The following is a 27,909-nucleotide window of genomic DNA, read 5'->3' on the forward strand; positions in this document are numbered from 1 at the left end:
GAAATGACACTTTTGTGACTAGATGGTTTTCTAGGGATTACTATGATAACAGGGAATACTATAAATTTTCACTTAGAAAAGTTTCTATTACATTCATTTGTTATCCAATAAAATTTAGATAATAAAACATAGAGAAGTAGATAAAAGATAGTTATCAACTGAATAGTCTATATAATATTTATTTCACCAAGAGTGCTAGATCCATTAAGTCAATCAAATGAATATAGTGATTTACTATTGATTATGTTTAGACAGGTGAAACAAAGTGATAATACCTCATGGTATAGAGAAAGAAACAGAAAAACAAAAACAAAAACAAAAAACACAACATGGACAACAGTGTGGGATATGAGCAGGAATAACTTGGTAATATCTCTTTGGTCATGGTAAGACAGCTAAGAGTCACGTATTTATAGTAAAGAAATGACATAACTGACATCAGCTCTTTTAATGTAAAGGAAGTGAAACAGAAGTGATCTTAAAGACAGAAAAAAGGCCAGAACTAAGAATTTATCTTTATCCCCATTCATCAGTTTCCCTCTCTCAGCTACCATTATTTCTAAAGCTTTGCATGTAAATACTTTTTTCTCTTTTCCTAGCCTTGGTAGAGTGTTTGAGCTTGGGAAGGTGGTTAAAAAAATGATAAATAACAACTGCTTAATGACAGAACAATAAATACTATGAAATTTCCTTTACATTACATAATCAATAAGAGTCTCCAAGTCAAAGGCAATACTAAAGCTTTGAAATTCAAGCGCAATTGGAGATAATTTGCTATACACACAGCAAAAATATACTGACCAGTATCAGCTGTCTACTTGGTAGAAAAATACTTCCTTATAAAATCTTCCTTGCTAAACAGGCACTAATATTAGTGAGATTTTACCAAGAGATAAACCTTAGAAGGAGTGACTTGTGATTTTTGTCGAAGACGTAAACACTACCAACTTCTCCTGCTCCTATTATTTTTCAAAGATAGAATGAAACCACATTGGAACTAAAATACTGCTGCTTTTTAAAATTATATTAAGAATATGCAGTGATATTTCATATTCTCTGAGATTATAATACTTTTTTGTTTTGTCTTAACAATATGTGTAGTCTTCCACAATAAATAGAGAAGGGTAAAATAGGAAGGCATTTCCATTTCATACTTTTTTTTTCTTTTGTACTCTTGATTGCAGAATGTAACAAACTTATTTTTAATTGGAGGAACTGATCTTGTAATATTCTGCACTTAACCTTAAACTCTACTCCTTGCCTCAATTAAGTAGAACCAGATAAAACTGAAATGCAGTGCTAAGGAATTTCAAGCTTCACAGCCAGCTGAAAAGGCAAAGGCCAAAGAAAACTGTGATCTATGGTGGAGGGAGAAACAAAGAATTGCTGAAGGGAGGTAGTTAAGTCAGTGGGCTATGACGAGGAATGTCTGAAGGCCACATAAGTGCCAGGCGTGACAAGGCTGATACCATAACTGTGTAGTCAGCAGGACCCACACATGCTTTTTTTTTTTTTCTTTCTCGATCTCCTTATATATTAGCTATGTTTTCAATTCTATGTTGTTGGCCATAAGCTGGTGGACATTACTAGAAAATGTAATGTCAGGCATAACTAAGTACCTCCTAAATAAGAGCCAACTTCATACATGTGAAGTTGTATGTATGTACATACATAAATATTTACAGTAGAAAAATACTACAGTTTGAATCTAGAATCACTGAATTACAGAACTAAGAAATAATTTTTGCTTCAGTGAACACCAAATTACTTCAATAACTAGCTACTAGCTATTGTTCCTTTTCCTATTGTGATCTTAATCCCAACAATTCAAATATACATCATCAAATTAATGTTTTTAATTTAATGCATGATTACAAATTCCTTTGCCATAGCTTTTTTTTTTTTTTCCCTTGAAAAAGTTGGATCATGTATTGGATGAACCTGTCTGTTAAAAAAATAAAATTCATTGAAATGTGATGTTGAGTTGAGCTTGCGGATAGAGAACAGTTTTCAGTTTGGTTACCAAAATCAATAAAACATACTTGACAAGAACTACTGCTGGTTTGTAGTCCTATTTTCCTTAATCATGGAAGGTTCAGAAGCTTCAAAAGTTATTAAGAACATTGTTAAACTGAAAAAGATAGCATGTACACATTGTAACAGAATATTTGGCATTTCAGAGAACCTAATTAAGTCTTCTGCATATGTTCTCTTCAAAAGCAAATGATTTTGTATAATGTTCTAAGTGAAGAATCAATAGAAATGGATTATAGTCTTTTTTTAGATGGCAAAGGAAAAATGTGAACCTGATCAATCCATCTAAGTTTTTTTGGCCACAATTTACAAACTTTCAACAAATATTTACTGGGACCTATTTCATCCCAAGGGATCTTCCAAATGACCCAGATTATCTGCAGTGGAGTGGAAAAAGCAAAGGACTGGTACTCCAAAGGTACCATTTATGAGACGTTGGAGGCAGAAGGTCTGAATTCCAATTTAATTATGCTGAGTGGCCAAGCAAACCTTTGTAACTATGAGCCACAACTATCTAACATATAAATATGTTTACTGAGAAAAATCAAATGATAGGGAACACCCAATAAACATCGGTTCCCTCTACAGATTCTACTTTAAGCTCTAACATTATCTTTGGTGATAATGAAATGAGAGCCAAGCTGGAAGTTAACCCATGATTGTTTAACTATATATTATATTACAATGATAATACTGACCAGTGACAAATTTAACATGCTTTTGAATGAACTGTCTCAGGAGTCTTGATAAAACTGCACTCACACTGTCTCACCCAGTGCCCCATATAAACAACTGTAGAATTAATTATCCAATCTATTGCAATGGACAATGGGTTTTAGGTATTGTATATATTTGCTATTATTTGTTTTGTAGTAGAACTTAAAAATTATGTTCAAGTGGGAAAAAAAATGTTTTCTACTGCAGTCATATACCTAATATATTTGACACTATGAGCAAACACCTCCTCTCTGTGGCAAAATTGTTTTCATTAATAATCATGTGGTAATCATTATTTTCCTGATTTGTTCTTTGGTTTAAAATAACTGATATAAAAAGAAAAATAAATTTAAATTTGCAAGATATTATTCAAAAGCAGTAAAACAAGGTTTATGTGTGACCTAGAATTTGCTAGTTACCAAACAAATTATGGTATCTGGTAGTATGCACTCTTTCATTATTTTGTAAATTTAAACTCAAAGGGCTCCAAGTAATCACATAGGATAACAGACTTGAAATAACTCAAGCTCTATTGCTTCATCTTTATAATTATGCACTACTATCATTGTTAATTTTGAAACTACAATTGTATGTAACACCACAAACACAAAGGAATTGAACACAGGGATACAGGGATACGTAGTAACACATAGGCTGGTCACATAAACTACACCGGAAAAAATTTAAATCATTTTGGACAAACGTGTTCTCTAAACTGAAGCGTGCAGTCAAGTCTCTGTGTGAAGGGGTCAAACTGTAGAACTAGGAGTTCTCCAAATTAATTTCTACATAAACAATATTTACAAAAAGATAAATAATTAAATTGTGTTCATTTAAAATTTGCATATATACGTTTTTAAAGCTCAACAGTAACCATAGCACTTTTATAAAAACTTTGATCAATACAAAATATTTTTCACTGAGGTGTATTTTATACCTAACTCAGTTTAAAATTCATAGTTTATAATAATAATTTGAAAAGGCTGGCTTTTCTTGTCTTATACTCTCCAACAATGGTTAGAAATTGCTTTTGTAAATCTTAAAGATATTTACATACCCCTTACTTAAGGGGGATGTAGGGGATATTGCAGACTGGTGGGCAAGGATTTGCAATAGCAGACTGGGGCCTCTACTCCACAGATTATCAGGGATCCAGGCTGATGAGCACTCTGTGGCCTTGAACCTATAATTTTCAAAGAGTTATTTTCATTGGGGTGGAAAATGGGGGGTACATACTTCAAATTCTTTTATAGACTAGGTTTAAAAGTGACATATGACATTTGCACTTACATTTAGTTGTCTAAAAGTTATACAACCACACTTAAGTGAAAAGGAATCTGAGAAATTGGTTCTAATTGTCTCCTGGGGAGGGAGGTGACATTATTGGTGAGCAACTAGTTGGCTCTGCCACATCCACCTGAAGCCTTTCGTCTGATTTAGCAAGAACTCATCCAGTCCTTAATGTTCCTGAAGTGTCCAGGCAGCATCTTCATCTTTTCCTGTAGACCCACCCCCCATATGCTGCCATGCCACTTGCCTTGATTAAAATACGTTATAATCGAAAGGACACGAGATGTTGAATTCCAGGTACCCTGAACAGAATTTTATAGACATTAACTCTTTTCATCTCAGCAACTAATGTAATCCAATGTTCTTTCATAAAGTCCTTTCCTTTTCCTAATGACCCATACATGCTACCTAAAGACTTGGTAAACACAGAAGTATGATTATATGACTGCTCTTCTAAGTTTCTCATCCTCTACTCAACCCACTCAAACCCTAAAAATGAATGAGGAAAGAAAATCACTTTGTGTTTATACCATCCCTATCTATACTTTCCTACTTTAGAACATTTACTACAAACTCAATCCAGGGTCATGCCCAGATGATCTGCACCCTTGCTTGCTCTGTGGGAAGCCCCTTCTATCATCATATAACCCAGTTACCTCCTCTTCGACCAGCAAACCAGACATTTCCTAACCTACTTCCTTCATCACTGCTTATTCATTTATCTTTCCAGAGCTCCTCTGTCTTAGGTGAGACTGAGTCAATGTGTTATTAATCTATGCCATTGAGTACTAATACAGAAGACCCACCAAACATTGAATATTACTCTAGTGTAACAAGCAAAATTTCATAAACCATGCATGAGAAAGCCAGATCACTTTCTTTATGGCAACGTGGACTTGAAGCTAAATGAGGTACAAAATTTTAATAGAGGTGATTTTTTGTGTTATTATAGGATTGTAGATGACAGCAAGTAGGACTTGATTACATTCTATATCTTTTTTTTTTTTAAGATTTTATTTATTTATTTGACAGAGATCACAAGCAGGCAGAGAGGGAAGCAGGCTCCCTGCTGAGCAGAGAGCCCGATGCGGGGCTCGATCCCAGGACCCCGAGATCATGACCTGAGCCGAAGGCAGAGGCTTTAACCGAGCCACCCAGGCGCCCAATTACATTATATATCTTAACGTAAGTGCTGCAATTATTGATAGGCTCAGGTTGTAGAAGATAGAATGGTTAAGGGCAGAATGAAGAGAGTGACTTATTGGTTAAAGCATACTGTGCCTGGTTTTGAACGTAAATGCCATAGATACTGTTTTTAGTAAGTTAAAATAAATGACTTGTTAATGTGAAAATTTAAGTATACTGTCAATATATTTTGTTCATTTTACACAAAAATATATATTTAGCCTCATTTCATTAATTAGAATAAATAGACACTACACTTTTTCAGAACCTAAGGGTATAATACTACCACCAAACCAATGGAAAGGACATTTGTGTTTACTTCTGGCTTCTGAAATAATGAGCCTGTTTCATCTGCTGGTCTATTTATGTAAACAATGAGGTTCTAAAGTAAACAGAGACAATCACCAAGCTCCACAACAACAAAATGCCTTCAAGCAAAAAAGCATGACAGCATATAAGCTTTAGATTCTGGGAAACACTAATGTAGAGTGAGCAAAATTAAATATTAGACAGAGTCTAAAACAATCGGGTTCTACACAATGACTCGAACTCTGTGCCCCTTGAATAGTCACTTTTCCTCTTTGGGCCTCACCTCACTGTACTGGTTGGTTGGTTTTCCTTATCTGTAAATTAGAGAGTTGGTCACTTCCATTTCTACCATAGGATATTTGCAAAGTGTGTAAATACTACTTAACCAGCATAACTGTTGGGAAAATAATGATCTTAGTACTTACATTGTAAATGCTCAAATCATATATAGTATTTAGTATATATACAATACTCTAATAGTATTAGTATTTACTATGTAATTTCTTCTATTAAATACAGGGATCTTCTTTTATAATGCATACAGCAGTACATCAGTGAGATTTATTTATCACATAATTCTAAGGGACTCAGAGAAGGAAACATTTAAGCATTTCTATCCTCCTGAAATTCTGAAACAGGTCTCCTCAGAAACACCACCATTTAACATGGGTCACACACCTAGAATCTTCATACAACCCCACAGTAGCAAAAATGATTCACGAAGGACAGAGGCAGGGCAGTGATGATTTGTTAAATTCCACTGAGACCTTTGTGTGAGTGAAAAAATCCTGTTAAACTTCATGCCTTGAACTTTGTCTCTATGTAGAATTATATTTTTGAATTCCCTCTGAGAATAACAATTATAACCTTTTATCCAGAGTGGGTTTGCTCTCCGCAGAGACAATCCCCTCCACCACCCACCCCAGGGAACGACACTACCATTGTCACGTGGACAAGCCAGCAATGTGAAAACAGAGGGCTGCACCTGTTTGTTCACTGTTATCAAATGCCAGCCTGGGGGCTACCCCTGGTAAGAGAGTTTTGACTTCTAAACCACCAAGCAACATAAACTCTTCTGAGAAAATCTTTTGTGTGCAAACAGAGGTTTAGCAGCATGCTTTCTTCTTGGTAGGAAAAAGAACATGCCTCCTTTACCATCAACCTTCAAGATGCATTTATCCTTTGCAAGCTCAGTATTATGAATAATGATATGTTAAGCTACCCACGGCCATCCAGATTTAGTTTAAAAGTTAAAGATGAAGGATTTATGACAAGAAAATGATATTAGTATGATATCAAACTTATGTTTGTCTTGCAAAGAAGTAATTACTTGAATCACTTATAGATGTGTTGAATTTCTGTCATTTTAAAAATAAATCTTAGCTTTATATGGTGTATTGAAAAGGACATTTAGCAGAACATGTCCTCCTAATCTATAGCTCTCAAAACAATGTTCTAGGTGTAAGGTTAGGATGATCTGAAGCCTAGTTTCAACTCTCGCTGGTTTAGGTTAAGTGTGCGAGGGACACTAAAGTAAACTCCCCTTTGGTTAAAGTGTAAATCTCCTAATAGTTTTGTTTTTGTTTTTGTTTTTGTTTTTATTTATTTGACAAAGAGAAATCACAACTAGGCAGAGAGGAAGGCAGAGAGAGAGGAGGAAGCAGGCTCCCTGCGGAGCAGAGAGCCCAATGTGGGGCAGGATCTCAGGATCCTGGGATCATGACCTGAGCCAAAGGCAGACACTTTAACCCACCGAGCCACCCAAGCACCCCTCCTAATAGATTTAAGTAAACAAGCACATAAACCAGTAACTAAAAAAAGAAAACTTAGGTGCATATAATAGGTATTCACTTCAGGTCCATCTTTCTTCATGCTGTCCTTAGTTAATACAATTTGTGGTCTCAGATTCTGGGTGTGTAATTTCACAAACCCTGACTGTTGACTGTGGCAGCTATCTCTGTAGATACACACACAGAAGCTGAACATTTATTTTCAGTGAGAGAGAGAGATGGAGGGAAGGAGAGTTGTGAGAGACAGGGAGTTGTGCGTTTTTGAGGCAGAAAGAGGAGAGAGAGAGGGAGGCTATCATGGTATAGTTCATTTGTAATTTACTCTTTCACTCTTTCTCTTGCCAGGATGTTTCAAAAGAAAGTCCTGTGTTTTAAAACATTAAATTTTTTTTAATTAAAAAAAAAATAGAAAGAAAACCAAAAGGGTTCTTGCAAGACAGACCCTAGAGCTCTTTGAAAACATCAAATAAATCCCCTCCAGCATGTTCTCCCTATGTGATGCCTTTGTACATTCATTTCAGCCTGTGGGCACATTTCCTGACACACAAAAGGTTTCAGGGCCATGTTGACAGACATAAACACATATGGATTATTCATTTGCCATTCTGGGTATTGAATTGCATACTGTTTTCTATAAAATTAATTTTATATGAATTAATTATATGAATTATAGGAAAATTAATTTTATGTTCTTGGAAGCCAAGTATTATTTCAAATGGTGATTAGAAAAGCAGGGTTATAACCAGTTGATTATGTGGTTCATTGCATGCGTGTCAATGACACACAGTGTATATGGTTATGCATCATAGTTAGAAACTATTTACACACACATTACTATATGTATGTATTTGTGCATGTGTGACTATACATGTATATAAACATACATCTATCTATATTATAGTTACATGGAGATACTATATATATGTATATACACACACATAGCCTCCCTTTTATTATCTATTTATGAGCCTAGTTTTCTATGTCTCCCTTCGATCTCCTGTCGAAGGAGCAAATTCATCTTTTGCTTTGGTTCTAGGCATGTGTCAGTGTTTATTTTTCTTTTAAAAACTTCAAAAAACATAGGACCTCTTCACCTATACGGATTTATTATTATAATCATTTTATAGAAAACTGATTCTGTAACCTAACATACAGAGCAATGTTTTACATACTACAACTTTTCTCTTCCGTTGCAGAATTCAGATTTGAAGCAAAAATATAGAAACAGTTATCAAGTATGCTTTCACACCACACAAGTTAGAAAGACATGGTCATTATTTGCTTCATATTAAAACAAAAACAAAAAACAAACAAACAAAAAAAAAAACCCTTGGTCCTACTTGCAGAAATACAAGCTACGTTGAAACTTGAACAGTGATTCTGTGCAATCAGGGTTAGTCTAAGCTGTCATTACTCTACCTTACAGTGTAGGGTAAAAGAATACAAACGAATGTATGAAATAAATCTACAAACATATGTAAAATGCCAGCAAGATACCTTCCCTAAGCCTTATCTTTGAAGTAAGAATGCTAATTTTAGAATGCAAGCCCTAAGCCTCATGTGGTTCCTGCGTCTGGAAGCCAAGCTGACTCTCCGCAGGGGCTTCGCACCTCCCCTGTTTTGACAGCACGTGTTTCACTTCTGTTTCACACGCTGACAGAGAGACCCAGCCGTGCTCTAGCGATTGAGCTACCAAAAACACTATTAGCACGAATCTGCCCTTTTCTTAGAAGTTCAAGTTCTCAAGCAAACAATGAGTAGGCCTTTTAATTATTTTTTAAAAGTCCCAGAATATATCCTTTAAAATAGATCTTAGCCATTTAAAATAAGTCATCAAAATATCCTCATGGCAAGTTCAGCACGTGAGGAGGGGTGAACAAAATAGACTTTGTTTTGTTTCTGCTTATTTAGAACTAAGTATGAAATATCGAGGCTTTCAAATCCCAGGCTTTCTTGTGTAATGCGGATTTAAAAGGAAGCGATGATTAATGAGTTTCAGATACAGTATAAAAGTAATCTCTGGGGAAACACATTCTTAGCTGAATTGGTAGCTCTCCCCAGCAGGGACATTGGAATACTTTGGGAAAAACTAAGAAATTAAGAAATGAACAAAAATGAATAGGATTTGCTTGGCACCACTGGGAGACCTTGGCTTTAATCAGTATTTAAAACCAACTAAATGGGTTTTGTTGCTCAGCTCATGTTTTTTTTTTTTCTCCCTAAAAGTTATCCAAAGGTTTTTGTGTGTGTGTGTTTGTTTTGTTTTGTTTTCCTGAGGTTTCACCACCTTAGTAGGGAAGTAAAACATTTTTAAAAATAATGAATCTAGGGGCGCCTGGGTGGCTCAGTGGATTAAGCCGCTGCCTTCGGCTCAGGTCATGATCTCAGGGTCCTGGGATCGAGCCCCGCATCAGGTTCTCTGCTCCGTGGGGAGCCTGCTTCCTCCTCTCTCTCTGCCTGCCTCTCTGCCTGCCTCTCTGCCTACTTGTGATCTCTCTCTGTCAAATAAATAAAAAAAATCTTTAAAAAAAAATAAAAATAATGAATCTACATTTAATGACATACAGCCAAATATAAATGCATGTGGATATCATTGCTACAGGATGTTGTTATCCCTATGCTAGGAAATAAATACACTCTGAACAATTAAACCCTAATAGATGTCCCTACGTATCCACACGGAGTTGCATTTTTTTTTTAAATATTTTATTTATTTGACAGAGAGAAATCACAACTAGGCAGAGAGGCAGGCAGAGAGAGAGGAGGAAGCAGGCTCCCCGCGGAGCAGAGAGCCCGATGCGGGGCTTGATCTCAGGAATCTGGGATCATGACCAGAGCTGAAGGCAGAGGCTTTAACCCACTGAGCCACCCTGGCGCCCCCGGAGTTGCATTTTTAATTAAATGTTTGAACTGCAGTTCCCAAGTGTTCAAAAAGCAAAAATGTAGTATCATTCTCTGCTGATTTGGAAGGGTTAATGTCATCTCCTCCCTTGTTCTCAGGAAGAAAGTTGAACACTAAGAAAAAGTGACTCATGCTTTCCCTTGGAACTTTTCCAGGAGATAAGCAGCAGATAGGTATTATAAGCGATAAAAGAAAAGAAGAAGAGGGGGGAAAAAAAAAAACCTAAGAAAATTCTGCTTTCATTTCAGAATTGAAAATTCACTACAAGAGGTGTTAGGTGATTTATCTAAGGTACAAGTGGGATGAGAATACAAATCTTCTGGTTGCTAGTGAGATTAGGCTTTTCTAAAATCAAATATATCTGTCAATGAAGAACCAATAACGAGCACAGCTTACGTAGATGTGGCAAAGATCAACCAAAAAACTTAATACTCTAAAATACTTTTACTCCACTGAGAACAATCTAAAGAAGGGAGAAACGGGAAAGGAATTAACATCTATTTTGTGCTAATCACTATTCTAGGCAATTTGCGTGCATTTTTTCCATTCAATTCTCATTTTCAGATGAGGAAACTGATGGATAGCACTTAACTGTTTTGACATTTCCCTTGCCAGTAGTAGTGTTAGTATGAAATTTCAAATATATCAGGTTTCAAAGCTCAGGTTTTTTTCTACTTTTTTAGAATGTTGGGAAGAGAAGAGAGTATGTTGAAAGGTGTCCACATTCACAAACATACCTTCTCAGGGTCCACAGTCTCTCATGTTTCATCTCCCTCTATGATTTCTCCCCCTTTGGACTTCCTTCCCTTCCCCTATGGTCCACCGTGCTATTGCTTATGTTCCACATATGAGTAAAACCATATGATAATTGCCTTTCTCTACTCAACTTACTTCACTTAACATGATTCCCTCCAGTTCCACCCACGTCAGTGCCAATGGTGGGTATTCATTGTCTCTGAACGGCTGAATAATATTCAGAGTGGAGGAGTATGGGGGAAGGGTGTAACAGGGTGATGCTATTGAGGAGGGCATGTGCTGCGATGAGCATAGGGTGTTATACTTAATTAATGAATCACTGAACACTACATCAAAAACTATATGTACTACACAGTGGCTAACAGAACACAATTAACACATACACACACACACACACACACACACACACACACCCCTTCTCATCCAGAACACACAGGCTAGATTTCACTTGTGAAAATAAATCCACATTCTCAAGCAAAAGCTATATTTTGGGATCAAGAAGCTTTCAATCATTTCATCTCTGAGCTCTATTTTTGTTACTTTGCCCTCTCCCAAACTATTGTGACTTTAAGCCCACATGCAGAGTATATCTTAGATACAACAAAGGCACTTAATTCTCTGTAACTGTTTTACAATTTTTTAATGGGTGAAAGGCAAATCAGAGAGCTATAAATGGCAACAGAGTGGCTCTTATACAAACATCATAGACATGTATGGATTTTCCACTGTTTGCCCCTTGCATCTCACTGATTTTATAGCATTTTTTTCAAAGGATTTTCTCCATAGTACAAACTCAATGATTTAAGTAGTCATTTGCAATTATAATTAGATACACTTTTTTCAGGAAGAAAACCATTTGGGGCCTGTCATTTTATATTTATCTATACACGTGAAATTTAGAAACACACTCTAGTTTGGGAGCTTTTATTTCTATTAATTTGAGGACTGTATATTACTGTTTATTTCTTCTTTAAAAATCTAAGATTTTATGATTCAGAAGGAAAGTACTTCAAGTCTTCTCTGGTCCTGAATATCTCTTAGTCATATTGTAATGGATGAAAATGTAAATGAGCTGAAAATTTACACTAACTCTCTCCCTGATTTAAATTTAAATCAGATATCAAAATTGACATGAGATGGCTCAACAAATACTATTAAGTTTTAAGGATTTTTCAATATTTTACATTTAATAATGAACGAAATTTAATGTAAGAAGCCACTGTGCATTGTAATACATATTAAATACATAAAACAATTGGATAGCTACTTAAATTATGCAGATGGTTTTCAATGAAATCACAAAGGAGTTGATGACCTATATATTGTGACCTCTGATGTATTTATTTTACACAAATGGTATTTAGATTTTCTTAATTTTTAAGAGGCACTTGAACCAAGACACTAATTCTTGATTCACCCCTTTTCCCTGAGCACCATAGGCCTGCATTTGAAGCATGATACAATTTTAATTGCAAAGATTTATCATTATGACATGTAATTTCTAACTACATGAAATGACAATGTAATGCATAGGTGTGAAATCCAGCCACACATTCACTGTGTGAAAAGTGACAGCAATAACATAGGCTGTTTCCCTGCTTCATTGCATTTTTCTAGCCATGCTATATAAAAGATATATCTAGAGATATGCCAGGTACTCTTTCATTATCTGTTCCATACTTTCTTTGCAAAACGTACTAAACTGTACTCTTTGAGCGACACTATAAAAGCTCAAGTCACATTTCATTGTATTTTGTAGATAACTCGTAAATTGTGGATTACAATTGAGTTATACATGAATTCCAGAATTTATTTTGTTCATTTTCTTCTAATTAATAAATGAAAATGCATACCTAAGCACAGAGACTGACATATAACTTTTCAAAAATCTTTTAAATTGTTACTTCCCTCTAGATCCTTGAATAAAATCATACCTCTGGAATAATATAATAGAAAGATCACTAGACTAAGACAAGGACAAGAAGCTCATCTTGACAGAACACACAACTTCTAGAGCTATACCAAAACAAAATAAAGCACACGCAAAACACAGTAATTTGTCTTTTCTTTTGAATTCTAGTATTAATAAAGGAAAGGTCATGAGGTTAATTTCCAGTTAGAATATTTTATTTAATTCTGCTCCTGTACTCTCCCATTTCAATTTCTATCTATAGGAATAAACATAAATATCCTCACAAAATACTTTTTAATATTACAGTAATTCAACCTACTTATGCAATATGAATCCTTTTAGAGTCATTTGACTCCTCAGGTGAACTATCTACACTAAACCAATTCTCATTAAGAAATGAAATGGTAGGAAAAAAAAGAAAAGGAAATAAAATGGTAGGACTGCGCTGTAAAGGTGATATCTGGATCATATGAGTCATTTCATAGATTCTCAACTAATTAGTATAGAGCAGAAGATGGAAAAAGTTCCGTGTCATGACCTCCTTCCTTTTCATAATCCTTATAACATGGTGAGACAAGGAAAATCTGGAATTACACTACCTCGCTTCAACTCTGAACTCCATAAATTACTGCATGCTCTCTGGCATGTTACCCATCATTGTGAAACTGCAGTTCTTTATCTTCAAAAGGGAAATAACCACAGTAACCTACTAAGCGGGGTTACTATAAAGATGAAGAGAGATCAGGTTTGTAAATAATTGGCTTCTATGTGGCAAATGCTTATTAATTATGGATATTAATAGTAGTAGTACTACATATATCCTGGGCTTTATTATGCTATATGTACTTTTTGTTTTCTAGATTTATTATGCTAAAAGGAGTAGGTAAAGTCATTATAACAAAAGGCACACAGATTAAAAGAATTCTAGTAACACATATAGTTTAAAAACTAGAATTTATAGGAGTGCTTGGGTGGCTTAGTCTTGATTTTGGCTCAGATCATGGTCTCGGGATCCTGGGATCAAGTGTCCCTCTACCCACCCATTGAGCTGTGCTCTCAGAAGGGAATCTGCTTGAGGAGTCTCTCTCTCTCTCTCTCCCTCTGCCTCACCCTCCATGCTCACTTGCTTTCTCTCTAAAAAAAAACAAATAAATCTTTTTAAAAAGCCTAGAATTTATAATAGGATTTTTCACTGAACATCACCAGATACATAATTTACACAATATAGAACCACCCCACTAAATATTAAAGGAAATTGTTTAGAGAATTTGATAACATTAAAATTAAAATATATTCTTTATTTTGTCAATAGTTGCCAGAATGTGCCCATTAAATGTCATTAAATATATAATTAAAGTTTGAAGTCCCTTTATTTCATAGTAATCAAAAATGCTTTCTTGATACCAGCTTTTTTTCAACATTATTGATACTGCAAATTAAACCTCTAATTCACATCTCAGAGCAAATGAAATTGGGTAATTTGAATGGTTTTAGAAGAAAGAAAATGTTATGGTTCGCTGTTTTACTTTACTTTTCTCAGTAAATATTTATCAAAATTATTATGGTTGTTATGATTCAATAACCCAAAACAACTTGACTTATCCTATAAGAAAATTATAGCCAAGAAATATAAAATATATGGCAGAAAATAGGTCAAAAAGTATTAAAGTAGGGGAGGGGAAAATATTATGAAAGCTACAATAACAGAGAATAGCACTGTGTTGAACTTCTAGGTAGACTGGCAAAGAAGGTACAAGTGAAAACCTCTTTAATCTCTAATATCCTATGACAGTTGTAAACTACTTGATGTCTGTTACTAAGAGAGCAAAGTTTAAAGGAAATTCCTAGAATAAACTTTTTTTTCTTTTTTTTGCTTTGGAACTATATTTTCATCTCTTTTGCCAGTGGAGTCACTAAATCAGATAACTCTCAGAAACAACAACAGAAAAAATAATAATAATTCAAATTTCCAGGTTAGCTTATTACATCAAAAGGTGTTGAGACATGGAAATTTATATTTATTTATTCCCTGATAGATACAGATGAATGGAAAATTCTATTAATCATTTATGAAAAATTGGCCATTTCTATTATAACTTGTATGATATACTTTCACAGTAAACAATTTCACCATACAAGAATAGCTATTTTCTAGAAAGTTAATAAGAGGTTTGTTGTACTTCTATTCTCTTTATGTATTACTATATTTTATCAATTCTAAGATGGATTTTTCATATTTAATACCTCTAAAATCTTGATTCATCATACAATCTTTTACATTTCTGTTGGGCTTTCACTTTTTCTCTTAGTGTGGCCTACCAACAATGACCAATAAATATTTCTTAAAATTGACAGTGACTTAGATTTGATGAAATATGGTGGACATCTATTTGATAAAACATTTTATAGAGGAATTTCTTTTGTGACTTATTTATTATTAAATAAATATTGTGTTATGTATATGAACTTTCAGTGTGGGATGGAGAATACTAAAGACATGGGCATTGTTTATGCCAGAAAGAATCCTCAACAGACTTCTCAAAATAGTTTCTCTGTTAAAAAAAATCATTATACTCTCCTAATCCTTATTTCTTTCAATGAAGTCATTTAAGAAATAGACAATGGGGCCTATCTAGAACTAGATACTTACATATTGTGGGGATGAAAATAACAGTAAAAACCTCATTTTTTAAAAGTCACATTTCTGACAAATGGAAAATCTGTTCTAATAACCAGAACTTAAAGCACATCAAGAAGCAATGCAGCTTATTCAAATATAAGATCTGGTCAGGTCCCAAATCATAAATGACATATTGTGTATCTTACAATTTGATTATATAGGCCTAACATGTTTTCAACGATCATAAAAATAGGCTGTTTCTATTACTCTTACCAAAAGCATACTTCTCAAGTAACAATGAATAATATATTCATTGCAGGAACTGCATTTAATGCTATTTCTATAACTTACTATTTAACTTTCGCAACTATCTTACAAGCAGAGTTCCCATTATACTCATTTAAAGATGAGGAAACTGAGGTTTAGAAAGTTGAATCAGAGTCAATGCTCTAATTCTTCATGATATTCTGCATGTAAATATCCTTGCCTACAGCCCTGGGTTCATTAAAACATGCTGTCCTTTTAGTACTACACTGTCTAATATGATCACTAATATCTTTAATATTGATCACCTCATGTGGACATTTAAATTGAAATGAATTAAAAGTAGAAATTCATTTCCCCCAAACTAGCTACATTTCAAGTTCTCAGCAGTCACATTTGGCTACTCAGTTGTGCCACAGAATTGAATATTTCCATCATCACAGAAAGTTCTATAGGGCAACTGATGCGTTTGAAGGTAAAACAGATTAAAATGGAGGCTGTTGACCCCAAGGAGATGCTTGACTATAAATAATATAATAACTGGGAAAAATACTTTCCCAATGCTTTCACATTGTGGTTGGTAGGTAAATATTTGTCAGAAATATAATATTTACTGAGAGAAGACAAGTAGGTAGAGATAATTTAGAATAACTCATATCTCAGCATAGTGTCTTGAATATCCAAGTGGAAAAAAACAAAGCTAACAAATATTTGAATTGACATCACTTTCCAAAAGAATCCTGAACTTTTCACCCGTAAAATTGAGCCTATTAATAAACGAGTTATGACTAAAAGTTGATTTTTATTCTTATTGCTTTTTAATTTATTTTTTAAAGATTTTATTTATTTGGGGCACCTGGATAGCTCAGTGGGTTAAAGCTTCTGCCTTCGGCTCAGGTCATGATCCCAGGGTCCTGGGATCAAGCCCCGCATCAGGCTCTCTGCTCCGCAGGGAGCCTGCTTCCTCCTCTCTCTCTGCCTGCCTCTTTGCCTAGTTGTGATTTCTCTCTGTCAAATAAATAAAATATTTAAAAAAAAGATTTTATTTATTTATTTGAGAGCGAGAGCGAGAAAGCATGTGAGAGAGAACACAAGCAGGGGGAGGGGCAGAGAGAGAAGCAGACTCCCTGCTGAACAAAGAGCCAGACGAGGGGCTTGATCCCAGGACTCTGGGATCATGACCTGAGCTAAAGGCAGGTGCTTAGCTGCTTAACCTACTGAGCGCCCCAGGCACCCCAGTAAACTTGATTTTTAAAAGGCCACAGTTGAATGTCAGCGGCTATAAAATTAATTAATAGATCTGATATTTTCAAATCAAATCCAGTATATACAATATTTGCCATTTTGTGTGTGTGATTGTATTTTATTGTCACCTTATCACAATTTTTCATAGATACATTCATGATGTATTGAAGTATACAACAATTAAAATCAGAAAATTATTTCTAAAATACAACCTTAAGAGCTTCTGTTTAAACTTTGGATTATTTATTCCTATAGCCAATTTAGTATTTCCCAAAGTATTGTCTCACCTGGAGAAACTATCCTAAACATTTCTTAAGAATGACACAAGAGGGGGCGTCTGGGTGGTTCAGTGGGTTAAGCCTCTGCTTTTGGCTCAGGTCATGATCTGAGAGTCCTGGAATCGAGGCCCACATCGGGCTCGCTTCTCCGCAGGGAGCCTGCTTCCCCCTCTCTCTCTGCCTGCCTCTCTGCCTACTTGTGATCTTGTCAAATAAATAAATAAAATCTTGAAAAAACAAAAGAAGAATGACACAAGAGGAAGAGATGGAAAATAGATCTAAATTCTAGAACAACGTGCTCTTATTAGCCACAAGATTTTAGGTCTGGTTTCTTAGATGTAAAATTACAATAAAGATACTTTCCAGGTCAACATGAAGAGGCTATGTGTGAAACAAAGAAAAGGAAACTGAAAGTACTAGTAAAGTATAAAACTCCATAACAGTATGAGATATTATAAAAATCATGCTTTCAGTAACATCTGAAGACAACAATGTGTATCCTCATTTTTTCCTCTGACTGAGAGTTTTAGAGTCAGCCACACTTGGAGTTGTCTCTTCTAACTTAACTATCTATCTTTATCTCTATCTCTATATGATAAATATATCTCTATCAGAATAAATTTCTTTTTATTACCTATATTTTATATACCTATATCTCTAGATGGATAGATGATAGATAATTTGCCAACTCTTTACGGATGAATGTCTGCCACACCAACAAAGATAATGTCCTGGGATGAGGGTGAGGAGGCAGATATTCTCATATCTTCACTGCTTTCCTTGAAGTGAAATGATGGACTCATGGTGATCACTATCAATTTCCCTTATTGCATTTGGGACCCTGAGGAGCAAAAATTCTCCTCCACTTTCTAAATGTCATAAGCAAACAAGCACATTTTCCCAACAAATGAGGTTCAAAAAGAGAGTTTTTTGACCTTACATGTCTTCTTTCCTTAGAATATGTATGTTTTCTCACTTAGGAAATGGAATCTGTAGTTCTTGGACTATCTTAGGGACAACAAAGAATGATGACAGAAGTTTGAAGTCTCAAGTAGGGAATTCTCCTGAAAGACTTCCACAATCCTAGGTTTCCCCCGATATTTTCCCTAAAGATGCTATAGGGATTAATAAGAAAATAGTTCAGAGAATGGGATGCCTTCAGGCTCCCTAAATGGGACAGAAATCAACAATGGGATTGCTTTTTTATCATTTCAGCAGATTATCCTAGTATTCACAACTAAAAATGTGAAAGCTGAAGGGGGAGGAATAATTTCATTCCCTGAAAATCCCACTGTCTCATGCCTTAATGCTCCAGTAATAGTATCCTCTCTAATGAGTGGTACAGCAGGAAAAGAAATTCCCATTTTACCTTCACTCAATTCCATAAATTCCCTCATCAGTTCTCCAAAGCTAAGAATGAGTCCTAGAAATATGTTGTAATGGCCACTCTAACTGATCTCATATTTAAAATATTTACTTTCAAATATATTTCTGTTTTACCTATACACTGAAACGGATCGTTATCATTGCCCTTCTTCTAGCTAATACACACTATCTGACAGGGCAGGCAAACAATCTTCTTCAAAAATGTTGATCAGAGTATCATTTTTAGAAACTGTGGACCTGATCTAAAAATCGATGCCTTCATGAGAATGTGCCACTCTTCACTGATTCCATCTCTCTCACAGTGTTTTCACTATAGTTCACTTTTGATCAAATCATTTTCCAAGTAATTTATCCTTAAGCTAGGAGTATTCTTGGAATCATTTTTTTTCCCTTCAGATATCCACGATACGCTGAGTAGTTCCTCTCATGTAAATATTAGCAGTTACCTTTGGCAAACATTGTATTTAACAACAACTCCTGAACTAGGCCAGTTGAACTCACTCAAACATGACTAAGACCTTTCCCAGAACAGTTGAAGAATATGCTTAGCAACTCTAGTGTCAGAAAACAAACTCAGAATGAATGTCTCTTGTCTAGGTCAAGGCAAATGTCAGGGCCAATGAAGGGTGAAACACGATGATAGAGATTTGAAATGAAGGGCTGGGGTAACAGGTGCTTGGCATGGGTATTGAAAGACGGGCGAGAAGTGCTATGAAGTACTAACGACAGCGATCACACTGAGAGGAGACAAAGAAAAGCCTCAGGCTTCTCCCTGCCAGAGAAATAGAACCTGTACATAAAATAGCTTCAAAGTGGTATCTGAAGAGACATTGAAATTTGGAGCATCTTTTTTTCTAAACAAGTCACTTTTCAAGGCCCCAGTGAAGCAATAGGAACCTATTTGAATATGCAGAAACAGGTACAATTGTTTTGTCAGTGAGCTGGCACAAAGAAAATCTAGGGACAAAACAATACAAGGAAAGAAGATGAAGGTTTCCTAAGCATACGCTATGTGAAAGGTGCTGTGGTTGACAAGTTCTCTGCTTTATTTTTTTAATGTCTGTAATAACATCTTGAGATGGAATTTTCTTCTCAATTTTGAAGATGAAGACTAAGTCTCAGAAGGACACTCAGACTGTAAGTGGTGATCTGACATTTGAATAGGTTTTTTGTTTTTTGTTTTTCTGATTCCACACCCAGGCTCTTTGACATACACTGACTTGATTACAGATGGCCTGTCCATTTCAGTGTTAGGTGATTTACTTGACTGTCACTGAATAATGCTGAAGGGGTTTGAGAAATTTAAATGTTGTTACATCAGATGTTCTATCTCCTGATCTAAGCATTTCATCTCATTTTTAGTCTACCAGAACTCAGTAAACTTCATATATCCTTCCCTTATTATTGAGGGCTCCCAAAAATAACTTTAGCATTTTAATTTTGTTTAAAATGTTTGCTTCTCCACATATCAAATAATAATCTAATCAAGATGATCCAGTACACAGTTAACCAAATAATTAAAATAGCCATAAAACATTAAATAAAAGCACTAATACATGAATGTATTGGCTCAAAATATGGAGAGTATTTGGTAAAATTTGGAAAACATAAATTGCATACTAGTATTACCTCAAATTTCACCTATTCAAAAGAGATATTCTAATAATTCATAAAATGAAAACTCAAATATTTAAGGTGAAATTTTGTAAGAAAAATGTACATATTTATATAGTAAATTTGTATTCAGGTTATCATCATTATAAATAGAATATGAATAATAGAATAGATATGAACCTAAGTATTTCTCAAAGATTCCTTCATTTCCACAATATCACATATAGATGAAATTGTACAATATTATCCAGATGAGGTAGTTTTATAAATTCTAGAAAGGAGAAAATAATAGTGTTTTTTGTTGTTCTTCTTCTTTGATTTTTTGTTTGTTTGTTTTTTGAGTCTTTTTGCCCCATTTAATGAAACAACTTTTAGATTTTGGACAGACAGTTAACTAAATAAGTAGAAGCTTGTAGACTTAAGGTTGTAAATATATTAGCTGTTGGTTTGAATTTAGAATAGGGATATTTGGTTAAGAAAGATCTGATAAAAACAAACAAACAAAGAAACAGCAGAACCCCATCATGGGAATGATTTATAAAACCACAGCCATATACAAGTGACCTTAACAAAGGAAGTAATGAATTCTCTCCAGTTCTGTAGCCCTACCATTCTTAATGAGCTCAAGATGATTACGTGCCTGAAGGACCCACTGATGGAAATATGGCTCTCCCCTAACCAGAAAAGGATGACCCAACCAATTACAGCACCTAGGGATTGCCAAGACAAGTTCCTTACTCCCTTTTACATTGTGTGGCATATCCCTGGCTTTGGGACCTGCCTCTTCTCCACTCTATTCCACCTCACTGACAATGAACCAGGGAAATGTGAGCAGCAGCAGTAAAACAAGTTTTCCAGAACTTATGAGTATGTTTCTTGTCTTTGGGCACAATAAAAATGAAAGTAGCTAAGTAAGATCTATAGTAATAATTATAGTCCAAGGAATAGCTTTTGGTGAGCATCAGGCTAATTAATAAGAACATGTAAGGTAGAAGATAATTTATGTCTGTGTTGAGTGGCATCCAAACATTAACCCTTATATATGACAGTCCTCAAGTTAATCAAACCCCTTTTACACAAAGGTAGAGTTTGTAGGAGGTAAATGTAATTTTAGAAAAAAGTGAAAAGTCAGTGTTGCAAAAAAGATTTTAGAAGAAACAAAAATTTTACATATATATTAAATATATATATATGAAATCATAATCTCATCATTATTTGTTACAACCTGCGTACTTCTTACCCCCACAAATAGTACTTGCTATTTACCTTGTTGAAAGTGTTTAAAAATAAAATTTTGCTTAAAAGGAAAATTGACCGTGATTATTATTGTCCTTTTTATGGTTTACCGTTATGCAAAGTTGGTACCAAACCAAATGGCAATACATAAGAAAGTTTACTTCCAGCATCTCACTAATCTCCAAGCTCTTTAATACCCACATGTTTCCATCCATGTATAGATGGATGGAAACATCCATGAATGGAAACTCGTAGTATGCTCTTTTCATTCTCACCCCAACCTAAGGAGTATTTCTCAACATTCAGTCACAAATTCATCTCCTCTCTGTCCCATTCCTTCCCTTCTCTCTAGGAGATGATAAATGAATGAAAATTATTCAGGTCAAGTAAGTGAAGAGGTTAACTAGATATCATTTCTTGGGAACATATCTTTAATTAAAAACAGAACAGTGTTTCTCAAACTTTTGTGGCCATCAGAATCATTGGAGGGATCCTTAAAAAAAAGCCCCACCACAAGAGCTTCTGGTCCATTAGGTCTCAGGTAAAGCCCCCAAATTTGCATTTCTAACAATATTTCTAACAATACTCAGGTGATGCTGATACAGTCGGTTCTTTAAGAACTGAGTTAATATTTTATTTTATTATTTTATTATTTTATTTTACTTTATTTTATTTATTTTTAAGAATGAAGTTAAAATTTTAATTCACTAGGACAGGTAAATAGAGAGGTATCTAACTACCCAGCAGGTTTTCTATTCCCCTTCATATTATATAAGACAGCCCTAAAGTTAGGGCTAACCTTGTAGCCCTACACTTAATATAACCCTAAAACTGTTTTAAATTTTTATCAGCTTGCTTTGTATAGCATATAAACAAACAAGATAGAACAATTATCTTTCCAAAACATAAAAACAATCTTATCTGAAGTGAATTGCAATGTTTACTGGTTAATTTACTGAGTTACCTAGGACACTTGGCTCTTTAAGATACAACTATCAAGTAAATTTCTTCCACAATTCTTCTTTATATGTAAGGTGAAAGGTCTCCTACCCTTCCCCATATATTCTAACACACAAATAGAATCATGCTTATTGTATGACATCTGATTTTCAAAATTGGAGTTACATTATTGATTTTAATCACCTAGAGTAAGATCAATGATGCTGGGCTGATGTTCACATGTAATTCTCAGCCATCTGATAAATATGTTAAGATATCTGGACAATTTCTAAGTTGCTTAAATTTTCCACCATTTATTTTGTTGCACTTTTCTTTATATTCAAAAATAAATTAATAGTAACTCTTGAACAAACACATTTTTTGTTCTGAACAATCAACTTATTCCTTAGCCACTTATTAGTCACTTATTTTACACACACACACACACACACAAATATTTTAAGACTTTCTTGCAGAATAGGGAATAATGTTCTTGAAATTACAGTGTTGTATTCTGGTATGACACAAACTGTCATGATCATAAGCAATCATGGTTTGAGCTCACTCAATAAATAAGGTATGTTTAAATGGGCATAATTTTGATTAAATAACAAAAATATCTGAGTAGTACTAATGTTAAATGTAAAAATAAATAGGTGAGCTCTTTAAAGATTGATTTTTTTGGATGAAAAGATTATTCAAATAGCAAATATTATGGAATAATAATATAACTCAAGTATTATAAAAAGTTTAAAATGTATTCATTTTTTCTTTACTATAAATAGAGGATGATCATTTAATAAACCATAATTATTCCTATGTAAACTTTAACCAGATTATATTATTTTTAGACTCTTCACTTTAATCACTCAATTTTTCTCTATCCATTCCATTTCTAAAATTCTTCCTATCATTATTTACATGCAAGTAGCAATTTAGTCAAAAACTCTGCTCTTTAGTAAGGAAACTATCTTTGGAAAGAAAGAACAAAAAAGTAAAATGTTAATAGAGGAATCTATAAATTCTGAATAATTTTCATTTACCATTATACCATCAATTCTACAGCAATCATATCCAAAATAAATAACATAATCAGTATTTCTTTCTTCATCCAAAATATCCAATTTTAGCTTATATGTCTGGCTAACTACGAAGCTATTTCTATTTTTTTTTGAAACTATTTCTATTTCTAACTTAAAATGATGTAATTTCTAACTTGAAATATCTTATACCCACTATAAATTAAAGAAACAAATAATTTTAGTAACCTGACAATATCAATGTTATTTTTACATAGTATTTTGAGGCAATACCTCTAAAAATTGTAATTTTTTAATGTAAAGAAACATTACCACTGAGTGGACTCAAACACACATAAAATCACTATGTCTTTTGATGCAAAATATAGATGATATTAATTTAGGCTAAATTAATAGTTTAAACTCCTTTATCCCACTGTGAGATGACAATGAATTACTAATTAGCACTACTTGACTACAGGCACACATAGCAAAACTCTTGATTAGAAACCTTGTACCAAACCTTCTACGATAGCCTGTATGAGCTATGAACTATATGGACTGAAATATTATCTGCAAGATTGCCAGAACCAGCTTACAAAACAAATTTCCACAAAGTGTTATGTTTTTTTTGTTTTTTTGTTTTTTTTTTTTTTGCAGCAAGTTGATAAGTTTAGGTTGTCAGCAATTACTTTTTTCCAATCTTAAGGGGGGAAATCACTGATAATATTGAAACGTTCTGAGAAAAATTTCTGATGACATTTAGTGAGTTACTGAATATGATAAATCAAAACTAAATTAGTAAATCAAGGAATATTTTCCAAAAATAAGGGACTGTGCAAAAAACTAGATTAGTTTAACTAGATATAAAGGCTGTGTATTTACTGAGCTCTAACGAAAGTGAAGATTACGGTGTTATTTATTGCAGAGATTTGATGATACGGTCCACTGTTCACCTGAGACCACCAAACAGAGCATTCTTAAACCTGCTTCCTATCTCAGTTTTCAGTCACTGAGCATTTCCTCAGAGTGTACTTCTGTTCAGCTGAGATACAGTATTACGGTATCTTTCAGACTACACTTACAATATCTGTAAATAAAAGCAAGGGCATCACAGGGCATTATTTCCCATGAAATGAATAAAGACTAGATATTTAAATGCTTTATAGTGTTCCTCAATATAACACACACCACAGTAACCATACACACATATGTGTATGTTTATTGCATTAAATTGATAATGAGAGCATATTTCCAATTTTGTATGTTTTCCTTACCTGTCAAGTTCTTCAGTCCAAGTTCTTGAAGTCCAAAGTTCCCATCTTTTCTATAGTTTAAAAATACTGCCAAGGCATATCGATCCTCATAAAGTTTTGTCCCACGGATAATGCGCAAGTTCTCCAGAGGCAGGTAACGAAACTGATTAAGAGCCACTAACACATAGCCTGTGACTTCTCGAATAGACTGAAAAGACAAAAACAATTGCGTTTGTTAAAAAAAAAAAATAGAGATTATTTGTCAGTACATTCATTTCCCCATTATATTATAAATAATTACCTTGATAATACAAGAAAACAAAAGGTTAGATTCTCATTTGAAGAATGAATTGTACTCTTTAAAAAAGTCATGAATGTGTTGGGGCGCCTGGGTGGCTCAGCTGTTTAAGTCTCTGCCTTTGGCTTGGGTCATGATCTCAGGGTCCTGGGATCGAGCCCCGCATCGGGCTCTCTGCTCAGTGGGGAGCCTGTTTCTCCCTCTCTCTCTGCCTGCCTCTCTGCCTACTTGTGACCTCTCTCTCTGTCAAATAAATAAATAAAATATTTTTTAAAAGTCATGAATGTGGTTATAGTAAAATAATGGATTTCATCTATAAACTATTCTTCATAGCTGGAAATGTAAAATGTTTTATGTTATTTTAATGTCAATTTCATGTCCGTATAGACCTCTTAATTTCGATTAATTTCTTAATTTTGATGTCCCAGTGTTCAATCCTTGGTACTGTCTCTTCTATCTACTCTCATTCCCTTGGTGACCTTATCCAGTTTCAAGACTGATGATCTCCAAACTCTTACTTCCAACCTGTCCCCTAAACTCCAGATTCCTATCTAACTGCCTACCCTACATCTTCACCTGAATGCCTACAAGACTTCTCAGATACCCCTATGCACATCTGAATACACATCTTCCTTGCCCCAACCTTCCAACAGCCTTTCTCTTCTCAGTTGTGGTCAATCCATCCTTCCTATTATTTTGGCCAAAGTCCTGGGGTCATTCTTGACTCCTCTCTCACACACCAAATCCAATCCATCCTATTTGTTCTACCTTTAAAATGATCAGCAATTCAATCACCTCTTACATCAACCACTGCTATCATCTGAGCCATCATCACTCCCTTATCAAGATCACTGCTATAGGTCTCCCTATTCCTAATTCTCTCGATTCCTTATCACGTATTCTCAGTTAAGGCTGGACCTATTTTTTTTTTTTTTAAAGTAGGCTCCATGCACAGCATGGAGCCCAATGTGCAATACTTGAATGGATGACCCTGAGACTGAAACCTGAACTGAGATTAAGAGTTTAAGAGTTTGATGCTTAGCTGACTGAGCCAACCAGGTGCCCTTGGACCTGTTTTTATTTTTTTATTTTTTTAAAGATTTTATTTATTTGACACAGAGCAAGCGAGAGAGAGAGAGACACAGAGCAAGCATAAGCAGGGGAGAAGCAGGCTCCCTGCTAAGCAAGGAGCCTGATGTGGGGCTCCATCTCAGGATCCTCGGATAATTACATGAGCCAAAGGCAGACACTTAACAGACTGAGCCACCCAGGTGCCCCGATCGTTTTTAAACATAAATCAAACCATGACACTCCAATTCTTAAAACCCTGAAACATCTCCCAAGTCACTTAAAATAATAGACAAAATTCTTTCACGAAGGGGCCAAATCTATCTGTTCTACCTAATGCAGCAACAACTAGCCATATGTGGCTATTGAGTAATTGCAATGTAAAGCTGTTATGAACTGAAATGTGCTCTCGATTTCAAAGATTCCACGTTGAAATCATATTTTAGATAAATTGAGCTATATAAAATGCATTATTAAAGTTCATTTTAGGGGCGCCTGGGTGGCTCAGTGGGTTAAGCCTCTCCCTTCAACTCAGATCATGATCTCAGGGTTCTGGAATCGATCCCCACATTGGTCTCTCTGCTCAGCAGGGATCCTGCTTCCCCCCACCCCCACCTGCCTTTCTGCCTACTTGTGATCTTTGTCAAATAAATAAATAAAATCTTTTTTAAAAAGTTCATTTTAACCTTTCTTTTTACATTTTTATTATGGCTACATGGAAATTTAAAAATTTTTTTATGTCTTTCACTACATTTCTGTTGCACAATGCAATACTATATGATCTGGTCATCAGTTCTTTTTGTAACTTTTCTTTAACTCTCTATCTTCCTCACTCTATTCCAATTTTGCTGTTCTCCTTGTTCTTCTAACATTCCAAGTGTGGTCCTACCCCAAGGTACTCACTATACTCTTAAAGGCCTGAGTTTCTTTCCCTTTTATTACCTTTTTGATTAACTTCCTCACTGCCTTCAAGTTTTGTGTCAAATCTGTCCTTCTCAGTTGAAGACAATGCTGACTAACAATCCTCACAAACTTTCCTGCTTTAATTTTTATTGTCTCTATAGTATATCTCACTTTCTAATTTACTATATAGTATATACATTTATTATATTTAGTATTTATAGTCTGTCTCTCCCTTTCTCAGAATATAAGCTCTGCAAGGGCAAGCACTTTAATTTGTTCATTCGTGTCTCATGTGACCACAACAATACAGGCATATAGTGAGAAACCAATAAATATTTGCTGAGCACTCTTGCTTTTCTCTGCCCATACCTTCACCAATAGGTAAAGTCCATAGAGTAAAGAGAAGTGGCCATCTGGAACCTGCATTCCTTTTCTCTAGAGAAGACTCATGCTCCAGATCCCTATGATCCCAGAATTTCATTCCTGAATTGTCCTAATCTCTTATCTAGATCCCATGATATAATCTTTCCAGTTCTCTTCCCCAGTCAGGGGACTGTGCCACCAACATGCATACACCAAGCAAGGATGGGTGGTCCAGGTGCAGATGTGTGAGTGGAAAATACATAGATGCTAAATGTACAGGACAAGGGTCCCTTCACTCTGCTCAAAGCTTCCTATAATACTGGTTAAAGAACTGGTTAGAGGAGGGTCTAAAGGCTGGAGTCCATCTCTCTCCATCCTACAGTACTCCTGAGAAGTCCAAAAATTCTAACATTTCACCTGGCCATCCAAGTTATTATAAAGATATTTCTGTCATAGTGGGAGGATATATATTTTAATAATAATTATTTGATTTAAAATAAATAATAATGACACAAAATATATAGA

General features: G+C 34.7%; 1 protein-coding gene across 4 annotated transcripts in view; it reads right to left on the reverse strand.

Moving 5' to 3' along the window:
* ERBB4 (erb-b2 receptor tyrosine kinase 4) overlaps nucleotides 1-27,909 on the reverse strand; it is a 1,171,522-nt gene that overhangs the window by 514,026 nt on the left and 629,587 nt on the right. For all 4 annotated transcript variants that reach the window (XM_046019457.1, XM_046019455.1, XM_046019456.1 and 1 more), the window contains exon 3: nucleotides 24,774-24,960. In XM_046019457.1, coding sequence (XP_045875413.1) covers nucleotides 24,774-24,960 — 187 coding nt within the window. The remainder of the gene's footprint in view (nucleotides 1-24,773; nucleotides 24,961-27,909) is intronic.

The sequence above is a fragment of the Meles meles genome, chromosome 9 (assembly GCF_922984935.1).
Source record: "Meles meles chromosome 9, mMelMel3.1 paternal haplotype, whole genome shotgun sequence".
NCBI lineage: Eukaryota > Metazoa > Chordata > Mammalia > Carnivora > Mustelidae > Meles > Meles meles.